The sequence below is a fragment of the Carlito syrichta genome, unplaced genomic scaffold, assembly GCF_000164805.1.
Source record: "Carlito syrichta isolate Samal-C Ts95f unplaced genomic scaffold, Tarsius_syrichta-2.0.1 Scaffold303653, whole genome shotgun sequence".
NCBI lineage: Eukaryota > Metazoa > Chordata > Mammalia > Primates > Tarsiidae > Carlito > Carlito syrichta.
This window is the reverse complement of record NW_007247749.1, coordinates 38,570-51,750: the sequence shown is the minus strand read 5'-3', so window position 1 is coordinate 51,750 and position 13,181 is coordinate 38,570. Positions and strand designations below refer to the sequence as shown.

The window sequence follows — 13,181 nt, the reverse complement described above, 5'->3', positions numbered from 1 at the left end:
CAGGTCTTGTGTTTCTCACCAGGAGAAAAGGACTCTATCAAAAACAACAATTTTGAAAATTTTAAAATATCCAAAGGTTTACAGTGCCTCTAAATCTGACATATTACGATGAGTATATGGCTTTGAAATCCAATCTCTTAAAGGATTGGATATAGGATATTTGACATGCAATACCTAGACCATTCTTATAGTAAAAAATAATTGTTGTTTATCTGAAATTCAAATTTAGCTAGGTGTCCTGAGTTATTTGCTAAATCTGGCAACCCTACATATGTAGAAACGTATATACTGGGGATGTGAAAAAAATGTATACACATTTTAAGAGATATTATTGTCTATGTATTACTTTTTGGAGTTGAATTAAATTACGGTAGCAATGTGTAGCATGGCATTTGCTCCGCTGTGCTTCTGCCATTTTCTTTGACTGTTGCCTGTTGCATGGTGATGCTAGCATTAATTTGATTAACTCCATCTTTTGAGTGAACCATCATACTTAAAATGTGTATACATTTTTTGACACTCTTGCATAGTTTATAAATTCTGTGTATATATAGTTTTTACATACATAGTGAATATATCAGTCTTTAGGCATAAAGTTACAGTGTCTTTTGCCTGTTTAACTATGTCCCTATAGCAGCTTTCAGAGTTAAGAAAATGTTGGGTCATGATAAATTTCTACAATCTCGTGGGGATTACTTTGGGTCTAGAAAAGGTCAATTTTTTAGTGCTCCAATAACGTGTGTCATATCTCCCCTTGAAAAGTTTTCAAAAATTCTAAGAATGGATAGCAGTGAAGAGAGAAGATAGAAAAAAATGCCTACTAATTTTGAGAGCTGTTCATTACCCAGTCTCAAGCCATAGAGTGGTTATATGCAAATCCTTTTGATACTTCCAACTCTGTATGAAGACACTAATGGTGTGTCCCTACTTTGTTTATATATATCACTTGAGCAGATACTTGTCCTCCACCCAGGAAGTCAGATTTATTCTAATTTTGCTTCATGCAGAATTATGATCGATATGCCCATGTTTGTTTATTAATTAGTCATTTATCACAGATTACTACCTCTTTGAGCAGTTGAGAAGAGAATCGCTCAATTATGGTATGTTTAGAAGCATTTCTTTCTATTTTGACACATGGAGGTGAGAATGACTTTACTGAGTTCCATGGTATTCCAGAGGTTTGCTCCATATATCAGTACGGCACAACTTGTTTGCTAAGATGACCCATCATAGAACTGTAGCTGGCTAAGTAGAAGTGAATGGACAATGACCTGTCCATTATTCCTTCTTTTACCCTATTACCAATTCATTCAATTTAGTTTCACTTGCCTCTCAAGGCAAACCTGTCATTAAAGAAACTACACACCAAGCTTCAAAAGAATGAGAGTTTATAGGGAAAAAACAGAGGAGGGGAGAGAGAAGGCACATATAATCAGATGATCTGAAATGTTAAGAACTGTAGAAATTGCGCTTCTTAAGGAGCTTTAGGCCAAGTGCACTATCCCCATTCTGTTTTCTCTCTTTTTAAATTTTAAACCAGATTTGCTTCGCTTCTTTGGATCTTTGTCTCTTCCAGTGCAAAACAGAAGTAGAAACAATTTTTTAAAGTCAAAAGGGACCCTACAACCATAGACTCTGAGCCCACAGCTAAAGAAACTGAGCCCCAAAAGTGAATTCATCTTACCCAAGATTGCACACTTGGTTAGTGCCAGAGCTGAGACAGAGCTGGGCTCTGTCTCCTTCATTTCTCACTAAACTGTGCCACTGCCATTTCCACTTCATTCTATGGCTACCAGCATTCTGTGATTTCAGGAGGAATTTTCAACCCCTTCGCTTTCCTCATGCCCAGGAATTCTAGTTGAATTATGACTAACAAAGTATAAAACATGAGTCAAAAGTTAGTCCCTACAAAAGTCATTGTGACTTTAATGACTTCGGCAGTTGTTCCATACTGCAAAAACAGGAAGATCCCACACAATAAGGCGCCTGTCTCACAGCTGGGCTCCTGCGTAGACGGCCACCCACAAGAGCAACTGCTGGGGCTGTCTTCCTCTCTTGGACACCTTCTAATCCCCTGTCCTTAGTTTTCTCCTACTGATCTCATCTGAGGTTATCAATGAGAGGAAAGTGCCTGCTGTATCTACTCTTCCACAGGTTAAAGAATATGTTTGGTCACTTTAGAATTTGCTCCTAAGTCACCCTCAGCAAGCCTAGATTTGTCTTAAAAGCAGCTCTTTCATGTGCTTGATGCTAGCTCCTTGGAATATCACTCTACTGGATTGTTTTATTCTTAGAAACATAAAACCACCGAAGTTTGGATTTGAAAAGACCCTTAGATCATTCTAGTTCATCCCTCCTGTGTGATTAGTTTCACTAAGCACTCGTTGCAGAGACAGTGCCTAGCTTGCCTGTGGATCTCTGCATAAAGCTGAAACTAGTCCTCCGATGAGAAATATAGAAAAATGATGATGTGTTCCATCACCCCAGAAGAAACGACTCAGAAGGGAATCATCTCTATAGGTAGCATTGATACTAAAGAAAAATTGATGCCATCAAGCAAAGTGCTCCTATCAAGTGTAATTGAATTTCAGCTTTTGCTACTTATTCTGTATTTTCTAAATAACTTCTCACTGTTAAAGGAACTTATCCCCCCCCAAACAAAAAAACCACAGATGATTTCATAAAGTATGTTCTAGGCAAATAATAGTAAACCATTTATATATTTAAAAAAGAGTACCCTTCTTCCCTTTTCAAAAAATGACTGCAAATTCTAGCAGTGTGTGCCAATCTCGTATTGGGCATGAGCTTAAGAAGGCATTGGAGGAATTTGTGTTACTAAAGGACCATTCACAAACTTGGCTTGTCTGTGTTGAAAAGGGCTTTGGCTATTTCCTCTGGGGACATTATTTCTAGGTAGGCTCTCACAGGGTTTTCTTGTGAAGGCTGATTCTTACAGAAAATGGGATCTGTGTGTATGAGACAGCAGATACACATTTATCTGGAAATACTGTGCTCCTATTTGTGGATTTTCCTACTGCATTTGATAATGCAAATGATGTCCATTCCCTTTCAATCCTGTAAACTCCTTGGGACATAGTTCCACTCAGGACCTATTTTACCTTCAAATTTGGTATAAACGTCTAACTTGATAAATAGATGGAGAGACTTTAGAAGTCTGAGAGAGTACAACTCTGAGGGATGATAAATGCTTATTTTCCTTTATTTGGTGACTTATTCTTATGGACAGAAGCATTTCTAGCTTGAGATGTTTTCTCAGTAGTGTAGAGGGAGCTTTGTTTTCTGAGAGGTATGTCTTGTGGTAAATAATGTCTCCAAACTGTAGGAGGCTGCTACAGAATTTATCACAGAATTCTGAAAGGTTAGGGCTGAGAAGCTGAGATCCTAAAATTATGCATCATTCTCATTTTACACTTTATTCAGAGGATAGTTACTGAGAGCTGAGAATGAAAGTCAAGTTTCGTCTACTCCGTCATGGTTGCCTCTAGTTCATCAGAAAAAACTCCCATGGGGGATGCTAAAAACCCAACTAGGCCTAGCTCCTCAACTGTCTCCTGGGCCTTAACCTCAAACATAATTCATATCTATTTCATTCCTTGATGAGTCTCATCACACAGGTCAACACTAATCATACTAATTAGATTCTACACTACTAGAATGTAAAAGATACCCCCGTCTGTACCTTGAAGGCCATGTCTGGCTTCCTCAGCATGTGCAGAGGCCAACATAAACGGGCCCTTCATAAGTGCTTTTTGATGAGAGCAATGATTGCGTTGGCCAGTGTGGTTGGGCCCTCCCTTACGGAGGAGGAAAACCAATGGTTGTTGCTAAGCAACCTTGAAAGGACTGGGTTGGTTTCTGACACTGAGTGACCTCCATTTGCGTACTTCATCTTGTTGTGTGTTTCATGGTTGCCTTAAGAGAACTTTGTTTTTTGCGGCATTGCCATGGCCTTGGCAAAAAGGCTCATAGGAGAACTAGTTTAAGCATGGAATTTGGGGAGGTGATATTCATCTGTTAACAACTTACCTGAGTGCACTGACCCTTCTGTAAGCTGTACAGGAAAAGCGAGGAGTTTGGTTTATTTTCAGCACAGTAACTGAGAGCCACCTCCCTGCTCCCACACTGGGACTGATCGGCAACTTGTCCCAACAGGGTCCTGTGGCAATGGGAGCTATAAAAAGAAAATTGGGAGAACAGTCTTTCCTTTCCTAGACTTTTACGATGCAGCTTCTACCTGCTCTTATCTTCTAAGCTGTGGGGCCAATGTGGCTAGTGAAGAACTGGCCTCACCTTCTCCAGACTGTCAGCCGTTGTGGTTAGCCAATGTGCACTAATACATCTAACTACTTCTACTAGAATGAAAGCTGACTAAAATCATGAAAAGAGTTTGTGTCTGTTCATTTGTTGTTGTTTTTTTTTTTCACTGCTGCACCTCCACTACTTTGCCTGATCATTTTAGGTATTCAATAAATATTGATCAAATACATAATAAAATGACATTATTGAACTAGTATGACTAATATGATTCCAAAATACTCCTATTTCAGAGACACCAAAGAAACCAAAATGAGATGATTGATTGAATGTTTAATTTTGCTAAGTCAAGTACAGAAAAAATTATGGATGAAATCTGTCTCTAAGCTTTTTACAAGTTATTTTCACAACAGTATGAGTAATATTTGCTTCTCTGCCAAAATTCATCTAGTCCATCAGGGCAAATAAACCTGTCTTCTCAGCTTCTAAGCCTTCAGTGTAAGCACCTGTCTTTTGAGGACTGAAAACGAGAGACCATTGTGACTGAGTCGTTGCGTCTTTAAAAATAAAGAACGTGGAATTTTTGTGATTGCCTTGGAGTTCAAAATTGCACAGGGGTTCAATACGTAAAATACACTAGCTGAGATGATTGATTCAGAGATCCCTGGTTACTGTTACTAACATGTTGTGTCATGGGAAACACACACATATACGCCAGCAGGGTTACCCAGAGAGTGATCGGGCATCACTGAGGACAGTGCGTGGTGCAGTGAGCCAGCAGGCAGCAGTAATGACTTGCATTGGCTTCACCGCAAAAGACCAGGTCTCCTGGGCCCAGGCAATGGCTTGACCTGGGACTTGGATGCTTGAAGTGAAGCTATTGTTGGGTGCGGGATGCTCATTTGAAAGGGGAATGCCTCTCAGGAAAAAGAGCCAATTGCAAGTTGGGGCTATTGCCATCATGCTTTGTTATTGCTTCAAGATGCTGTAAATGAATTCCGGGGAGTCCAGGGATAGGGTAGCAGAGAGGTGGGAAAAGGAGGGGAGTGCGATGGCCATGGGCCTGGGTGGGGAATCCCACTGCAGTAGGGCTCTGGTGTTCCTCTTGCTGTGCTCTAATGCTGATGAGGAGAAGGGGGGCGGGGGGAGAGAGAGAGCAGGGAGACAGAGAGAGACACAGACCTGCAGGAAAGGAATGACTTTCTCAACATGCCTTAGGCTGCTAAAACTAAAAAAAAAAAAAAAAAAAAAAAAAATTTAATCTAATTCCTCAATATTTCTAACATGAATTAGAACCAAACAAGCATAGTCACTCATAACTCCAAATAATTCACCATTCATTCAGTAAATGATATTCTGTATTTTTAGCACACTCTAGATGCTAGATGGAAAGGTTAAATGAGCTTAATTCATTTGTCGAATGCAACCTAATACGCATATTAATGAGCTGATGGGGTGCAGAAAATTGCTGCTGCCTATGAAGTGTCAACCATTGTATTGTGAAAGGAGGCTAAATGAATTGACACACTGTTGGTGGGCAAATAACCCTCCAGAAAGCCAGCTTTAAAAAAAAGGAAATTCTTGTGTACTGGAAACCTAGTCTGAACACAGCCACAGTTCTCATCTTTTTTCAGTTTTTGTCTAAATGTTCAGAAAGTAAATTAACCAAACGCACCCTCACTTGGAAGCAATCAGAGTGGCTGAATTTTTTGCCGGTGCTGCATCTGCAGAGAGCTGGTCTGCCGTGGAGGGAGAGGGTTAAGGAACACCTAGTTGAAATGGGGGAGGGTACTGACTTCAGATTTACTTAAATATTCATGGGACTTCCTCCATTTTAATCTGCTCCTCTTAAAAAGATGGCTGTGTTTCCCAGCCTGGCAACTCCTCAGCAAAGAAACGCTGCACCTTACTTGCAGGGTTCAGCTGAGTAGGACTAATGTAGAGTGGAAACCCCTTCGGCCACCAGGACTGTTCATAATTCATTAGTGCTTCAAACCAGCCAGCTGAATCCATTGGACAGGCTCTTGCTCCTTCGTGCAATTCCTGATTTCATTGCTCTCCTCTGCCAGGAACTAGGGAGCATAAGCTTCTCGCAGGAACGGAGGGCGAAGATGGGCTTTGTTTGCAGTAGGAAATGCCATACATTTCGGAGGTTTTGTCTTTTCTAAGTTTTAATTTTCCACCACTGGATCTACAGGGCTTTCCTGATCCTTTCGGGATTGCTCTCTCAGAACTGTGAATTCTTTCCAAGGGATTTGTGGATTGTGGCAAGGAGAGCATTCCAAAATGCCTGAGGCAAACTATCTGTTATCTGTATCTTGGGGTTACATCAAGGTGGGTTCGTTTGATTGTGTTCTATGTCTTTGATAGAACGTGGAGCATTTACATCTGTGTGTTTTCTGTAAAGGAGAAGACAGCTGTAATGATTTAACTTGTGTGTTCATTTAACCCACTAGGTCCTCTTACTGTGAAATAGGGGCACGTTATATTACATTGTATTTAAATATACTGTGCTGTGTTTTAATCCTGTTCTTTTTACTCAATTATGTTTTAAAAGATGCTTCCTTTCTTCTTTCATTTTTCCTTAAACTTTTCACATGTAATCCCCTCCCACTAAATAGGTTATTAACTCACATTGTGCTAGTTAATTTCAGACAAATGTGTTTTTAAAAGTACTTACATTTTCAAGTGACATTATCTTGACCCTTATTAAAATTCATTTTCTTGTGTTTTCATCTTCAAAAACAATCAGATGTTTTAATTCTAAGAAATCTTAAGAAAACCTTTTTTCCCCTAAGGTGACATTGAAATAATTTCAAATTAAAGGCGTATTATATTTGGTAAGAACAGTAGTATTTATATAATGGTATCTGCTCATCCAATCTCTCGGTTGCTAGACAGTAAAGTTGGAAATATTTAAAGTGACAATTTGCTCTTTTTTAGGTGGCTAATACATTTTTGTTCTTTATAAACAGTTCAAAAGAATGCTGAACCGGGAGCTGACACACCTCTCAGAGATGAGCCGATCAGGGAACCAGGTGTCTGAATACATTTCAAATACTTTCTTAGGTAAGATATTAATTGGGAAAAACCATCTCATAACTGGAGTTTTCAGCATTAATTTCTACCACCCATCAAGGACATCCCCTGTGAATTTGGAATGAATTAAGTCATAGAGAAATCCACTTAAAATAATAAGTAAAGGCAGTCTTCAAGTGGGGGGGGAAAGCAGCAAGATGATTAATAAACAAACGAAAATGCCCATCCGAGACAGAAGGTTATTATGGACTATTTCTATGACTCTCAGCCACTCCTGTCTCTTTGCCCACTTTGATCTCTGCCTAGACCTCTGAAGCAATGGGGAAGTCCAATCACCCAAACCCAGAGGAAACTCCATTGACTCCTCTGACTTGGTGTTCTTTAAATTCTTCCAGTAACTTGGCTTTGAGGAGAAGTTTTCCCCTAAGGTGTTTTGAAAGAGATATGGTTGAGAAATAATTCTAGAGTGATTTGGTTCATGAGAATAAGCTTTGGAAATGATTTGACCATGCTTTGCTATTCCTTAAAGATAAACGGATGGTGAAGGGGAGAATTTTCCTGTCTCTGAAAGATTTCTTCTTCTGCAAACAGCCTCATTATCTTCCTAATCTGATTCTTTATTGTTCTCTGTTGCTACATTGCTACTGTTTGACACATGACACTGGCCAAAAGGGGTTACATGAAAGATCCTCAATGACGGTTATGCATCTTGCTTGACTATTTGGAATTTCCGAACTCAAACTTAAAGGCAATTCCATTGTATAGTAAACCCACTTGGACTATTTTGAATTAATAAGGCCTACAGAATCCGCAGATCCATACTTCCAAGTGAATGGGTGGTATCTCCATTCTGATTCAGTTGGCTTTTTACTGCTGCTGACGTATGCTTGTTTATAAAACCTCATTTTCCAGGGAAATGATCCATTCTCACAGCTGAACATCACACCCTCCCTTCTTTCTAGCATAGCACATAGCATTAAATCAATAAGCATTCGCCTCAATGCCTTATGGAAACACATCCCTTCTTCTGGTTTATTTTTTAAATCAATCCTGTTTCTCTAACACCAAAGCAGTTCCCGCTGTCAGTAGATCAATCAGCTTGCCCTTTGAGCCGACTGGTGCAAAGCCCACCACATCACTCTGCAGCCAGTGCTCACCAGGCATGATTAACAAGTGCTTTTCTAACTCTTTCTAGTATATAGGTGTCTGCAGACTTGGTTTTCTTCTTCTGTAGTTACAACAACCTTTGTCAGAGAACAAAGCAGAGGGTTTTTTCCTACATCCTGGCTGGCTCCCAGAGGTGGTCAGAAAACATTACAAGCTGATCCTTTTCCTTCCCTTTGAAGGCAGGGATCTTCTGCTGATCATTTCAGACATACCCTGTCCTGTACAACACCCAATTGTTTTTCATAAGTTGGGGGCTGTTTGAGGGGCATTTTACAGGTTAGTTAATGTGAGAGAAGAAAATACAATCAACAGTGCAAGAACCTTCATCAATGCTGCATTTTAAAATATGAGACTTGATGTCTTCTCAGAAGAGACTCTCACTACTAGGGCTAAAACGGCATAAAGTCTCTGAGCCCTTAGTCATCCAAGACTGGACCCAAGCAGTCCTCTTCATTTGTGGTCTTTTATCCTTATCTGCTCACCAAGGACAAGAATACCTTTCTTAGTCTGCTAATTAATGTTTTTTAACATCATAACCTGTCAGGAAAGAAAGCTGACAAGATAATAAAAGAGCTCTCAGTTTCGACACTGTATCTCAAAGACAGTCAAATGTCAACTCTTTCTTCCATATTCTACTTACTATTTAGGCAGATCTCTTGAGGAAAATCAACCACTTGGCTTCGCATTATTCTAAAAATTAAATTAGCCAAAACAAGTTGTTGAGGAAGGTTATTAGAATCTCAGTTCTTACAGACTCTCAGCATTAGGATGGTGCCGTGTATGTGTTTGTGTTTGTGTATGTGTATGTGTGTGTGTGAAACCCATCAAACCATCTAGACAGGCAAATTAGAATGTTTTTTGTGAAAGTACAAAGAGAAATAAACTACCATATAAAAAAAGTTGCCTTACCTATAGAATGGGCGGACTGGTATGAATGACATCTCAAATTTCTTCCAACACTAACGTTCTATGACTCTGATATAGACCAAGTTGATCAGTTTGGCTAGGACATACCTGGCCACCTAGTTTCTCTGTGGCAAACTCTAGGCATGCAATTTGACAGTCTTGAAAAACAAACAAAGATTGTTTCCGAACGCGAATGCAGAACATGAAACCCTTAGTTCCATCTTGTGAGCATGGTGAGTGTTCCAGGCATACCATGAAGCCTTCTTCAAAGATGTCAGATCTGCAAGGACCTTAATGACCACATAGTCCAATTCCTCATTGTCTGAGAGATAAAACATAGGCCTAGAGGAATGAAAGAACTTGACCAAGGTCACTTGGTTAATATTTTCCTGAGCCTGAACTAGGGCTTGGTTCCCTTGGATTCCAGACCTAAATTCTCTGTCAATCCATTACCTAGGAAAGAGGGCTGTCAGGAACGAAGACCACATACAAGGTCACATTTAAGGGCATTAATGTAATGGCTATATTATTTTGGAAACAAGTCTAGGAATCAGGATTGTCGGACCTAAAAAAAAACACATTCATTAACAGTTTCCAGGAATATCAATGATTCTTGTAAGAACACGCAGCCATCTCAGGGAGCATAGAATGAGAAAACCTTAGCCATTTAAATTAAACCTGAAGAGCAATATCTCCAGAAGAGCCTTTGAATGTCAAAATGTATAATCCAAGGAAGAGAGAAATTCCTTAATTCAGGGATCTGTGAAATTTGTGTTGTTCCCACCTAAAGAAATGGCATCCAGGTGGACAGAGAGAAAGGCATTCCCCCATCCAGGCACTTCTCAGTTCTGTCATTGAATGGGTTCCAGGTTGGGTGCAAGGGAAAGAGAAGCTATCTAACTTCAGGGGAAATAAAACAGGACTTAGGAGGAGGAAGAGAGAGATGAAGAAATAAGATGTGGAGATGTTATATTACGATTTAGTTGAGATTTTCAGACAGAGAAAAAGCCATCCTTTTAAATCCCCTATTTACCATCTCAAAAGCTAGAAGTTAGAGTTTTCAAGATGTGAGGAAAAAAGCTTGGAAATTTTACATAAACAGAACCTCAGATTATGTCATTACCAAAGTTTGGATGAGACTGGCTTTGGTGTCTACTTTTTGTTTTTTTATACAGGCCAACTCTTTCCCCCACTGTATTCTGACTGTTCTGTAATTGTAAATTCACTAAGTATTTATTCATGATTTTTTGAGTGTCAGGTTATTTCCACCCTGTGCTTGGCTAAGCATTTAACAGAGGAAATTCCGAATAGGGAAAGTTATCAGTTGTTCCAGTGCCTGCCTAGGGAAACACCCATTAATGTCAAATTGGCACTCTTTGCGAATAATGGTCTTTTGCCTTACTGCAATGTTCCAGACACAGTAGTGGTTCAACTCAGTTACTCGCTGTTGTGGGTAATCTTTAATTAAACAGAGAAAAACAGCTAGTCCCACTAGAAATAGTTGTGTGCAGAGACACAGGAGAATCCAAATCCAAGTCTCCTTACCCAGAGTAAAGAATGGTAGTCAGGAGAGTCAGGGGCTATTGTAGCCTTTTGTTTTAGCAAAAAGTAGTAATTATTAGAAGTGAAGTGACAGGGAGAAAAGTAATTTTAAAAATAATGTAATATATAGTTCTTATGCCAGAGATTGTGCTGCAGGAAAGAGGTTTTTAACAGGAAACTCAAGGTTTGAATTCTATGCTATTAAATCAATGTGTCTGGAACAAAGTAACTGCAAAATAAATACCTGTTAAATAAATTGCCCTTTGAGCTTAGGCAAGTTGCTGACTTCATCTGACAAATGAGAGTGCAGGATTGTTATTGGTTCCTGAACCTGGCTCTGATCATCCAAGTCACTTGGGAATCTTTTTAAAAATACTGATTTGGTAGGGCTGCGTGGAGCTCAGAAATGTGTATTTTACTAAAGTTTCCTGGGTGCTTCTGATGCTGGACTAGGTTGAAAACCCCTAAGTTAATTGAGATGCCCACTAAAATTCCTCCCTAGGCAAAAATCATAGGCTTAAGTCCAGGAGCTCATGGGCACTGGGAGATGACAGTGGCCTGCCAGGAATCAAGAATCGCCTTGCTTCAGCCCTACAGACAGACAGTGAAGGGCCCCTGAGGAGGGGACTGTCTCGCTGTGCCTGCTTTGCTTTGATGAAGAGTCCACAGGGGCCCGTGAGCAGGCAGAGGCCTCAGGGGGAAAGCATGTGACTGTGCCATCATCTGCAAATAGTCTGGGTCCCAGCATGCCATCTGGGAGCATGTCATTTTCAAACGGAGAAGTTGTCTTTGGCTAATTTTCGCTGTAACAAGCAGAGACAAACGTAGGCACTTTTGAAAGCTGCATTAACTCTTTCAGCCACAGGGTGTCATTTAATTCAATGAAGGAGTGGTTTAGCAATCTAATCCATGATCGCCTGTGCACACATCTCTTAGGTCTGAAAGAGTTCATGTACTTTTCAGAAATACTCAGGATACATCTCCCTATGAAGTAAAATAGAATATTTGATTCCTGATATATTTAATAGCATGATATAAAGGAAAGAGCTTCTATAAGCAGGTAGACACTTTTCCCCCTACTAATCCCTAGCTCCATTATTACGTTGTTGTAACATGGCTTTTTAAAAAATAAATGAGATATTGTAAGTATTTAATAACGATAAATATGTTAATAAGTATAATGTCTGTTACAAATGAAAGGCCTGTTATTTATTATCAGAATTAATAAACACAAGACATGAAATAAAACTGAAATTATAGTCTTCCTCTAAACCTCCAGGGGTAATAAACCAAGGCTCTAAAGTAATTATTTTAGAATTATGAGAACTTATTTTTTCAACATATTTTCAGCACATTTCAACTGAGCCTTGTTAAAGTCATGGATTTTTACTTTTTAAAAATGAAAATAAGTGGGCAATCCCCTTGGGTCCCCTCCTGCTCTGGGAACTTTTCTGTCCTCTCAATAAATCCTACTTTCTCAACTTAAAAAAAAAGAAAAGAAAAGAAAGGAAAATAAGCAGAAAATAAAATGAAACCTGTTTTTGTTAACCTGGGTTTGGCTGATGAATATTTTTTATCATTAAAAAATATAAGTTACTCACTTTAATAAGAAGTTGACATATAAATATTAATCCTGCACCTTGAAAATGTAGAAGTGTAATTCTTCTAAATTACACTGAAAACAGAAGGTTTGGGTTTTGAGTCCTATTTTTGACACTTCTTGGACAAGTTACTTAGCTCTTCGAGGCCGCTGCTTGCCTAGCAATGACATGGAGCAACACATAGATCTCCACATTTTCCCTAACAAATCTTCAGATTTCCCACTTACTTCATGGGAATATCCTGAAGGTCCGGTGAGCCAATGCTGGGAGAGCCCTTCCTAAGATTCAGAAGCCATGGCAGATGGCGCGGGTCATTTTGAACATTGCAATGGATTCTCATTGACACATGGGTGCTGAAAAACATCTTCCTTTGTCTGTTGCAGACAAGCAGAATGATGTGGAAATTCCATCTCCCACCCAGAAAGACAGGGAGAAAAAGAAAAAACAGCAGCTCATGACCCAGATAAGCGGAGTGAAAAAATTGATGCACAGCTCAAGCTTAAACAATACAAGCATCTCACGCTTTGGCGTCAACACGGAAAATGAAGATCACCTGGCCAAGGTATGTGTGAGCCCTGTTTGTATGCATGTTGCTTTCTGCTTCGCAGCAAGCAGATGCCTGTATACCTTTTAGAAAATAGTAGGAGT

At 39.5% G+C, this 13,181-nt stretch overlaps 1 protein-coding gene across 3 annotated transcripts in view; it reads left to right on the top strand.

Annotated features, from left to right (window-relative positions):
- The window catches only part of PDE4B (phosphodiesterase 4B), a 607,742-nt gene that overhangs the window by 582,427 nt on the left and 12,134 nt on the right, over positions 1–13,181 (top strand). For 2 of the 3 annotated variants that reach the window (XM_021712820.1, XM_008058935.2), the window contains 2 exons: positions 7,254–7,347; positions 12,917–13,095. In XM_021712820.1, the coding sequence (XP_021568495.1) occupies positions 7,254–7,347; positions 12,917–13,095 (273 nt within the window). Of the gene's footprint in view, positions 1–6,105; positions 6,613–7,253; positions 7,348–12,916; positions 13,096–13,181 lie in introns of those variants that run through there. The other variant, XM_008058936.1, reaches the window with a different exon arrangement.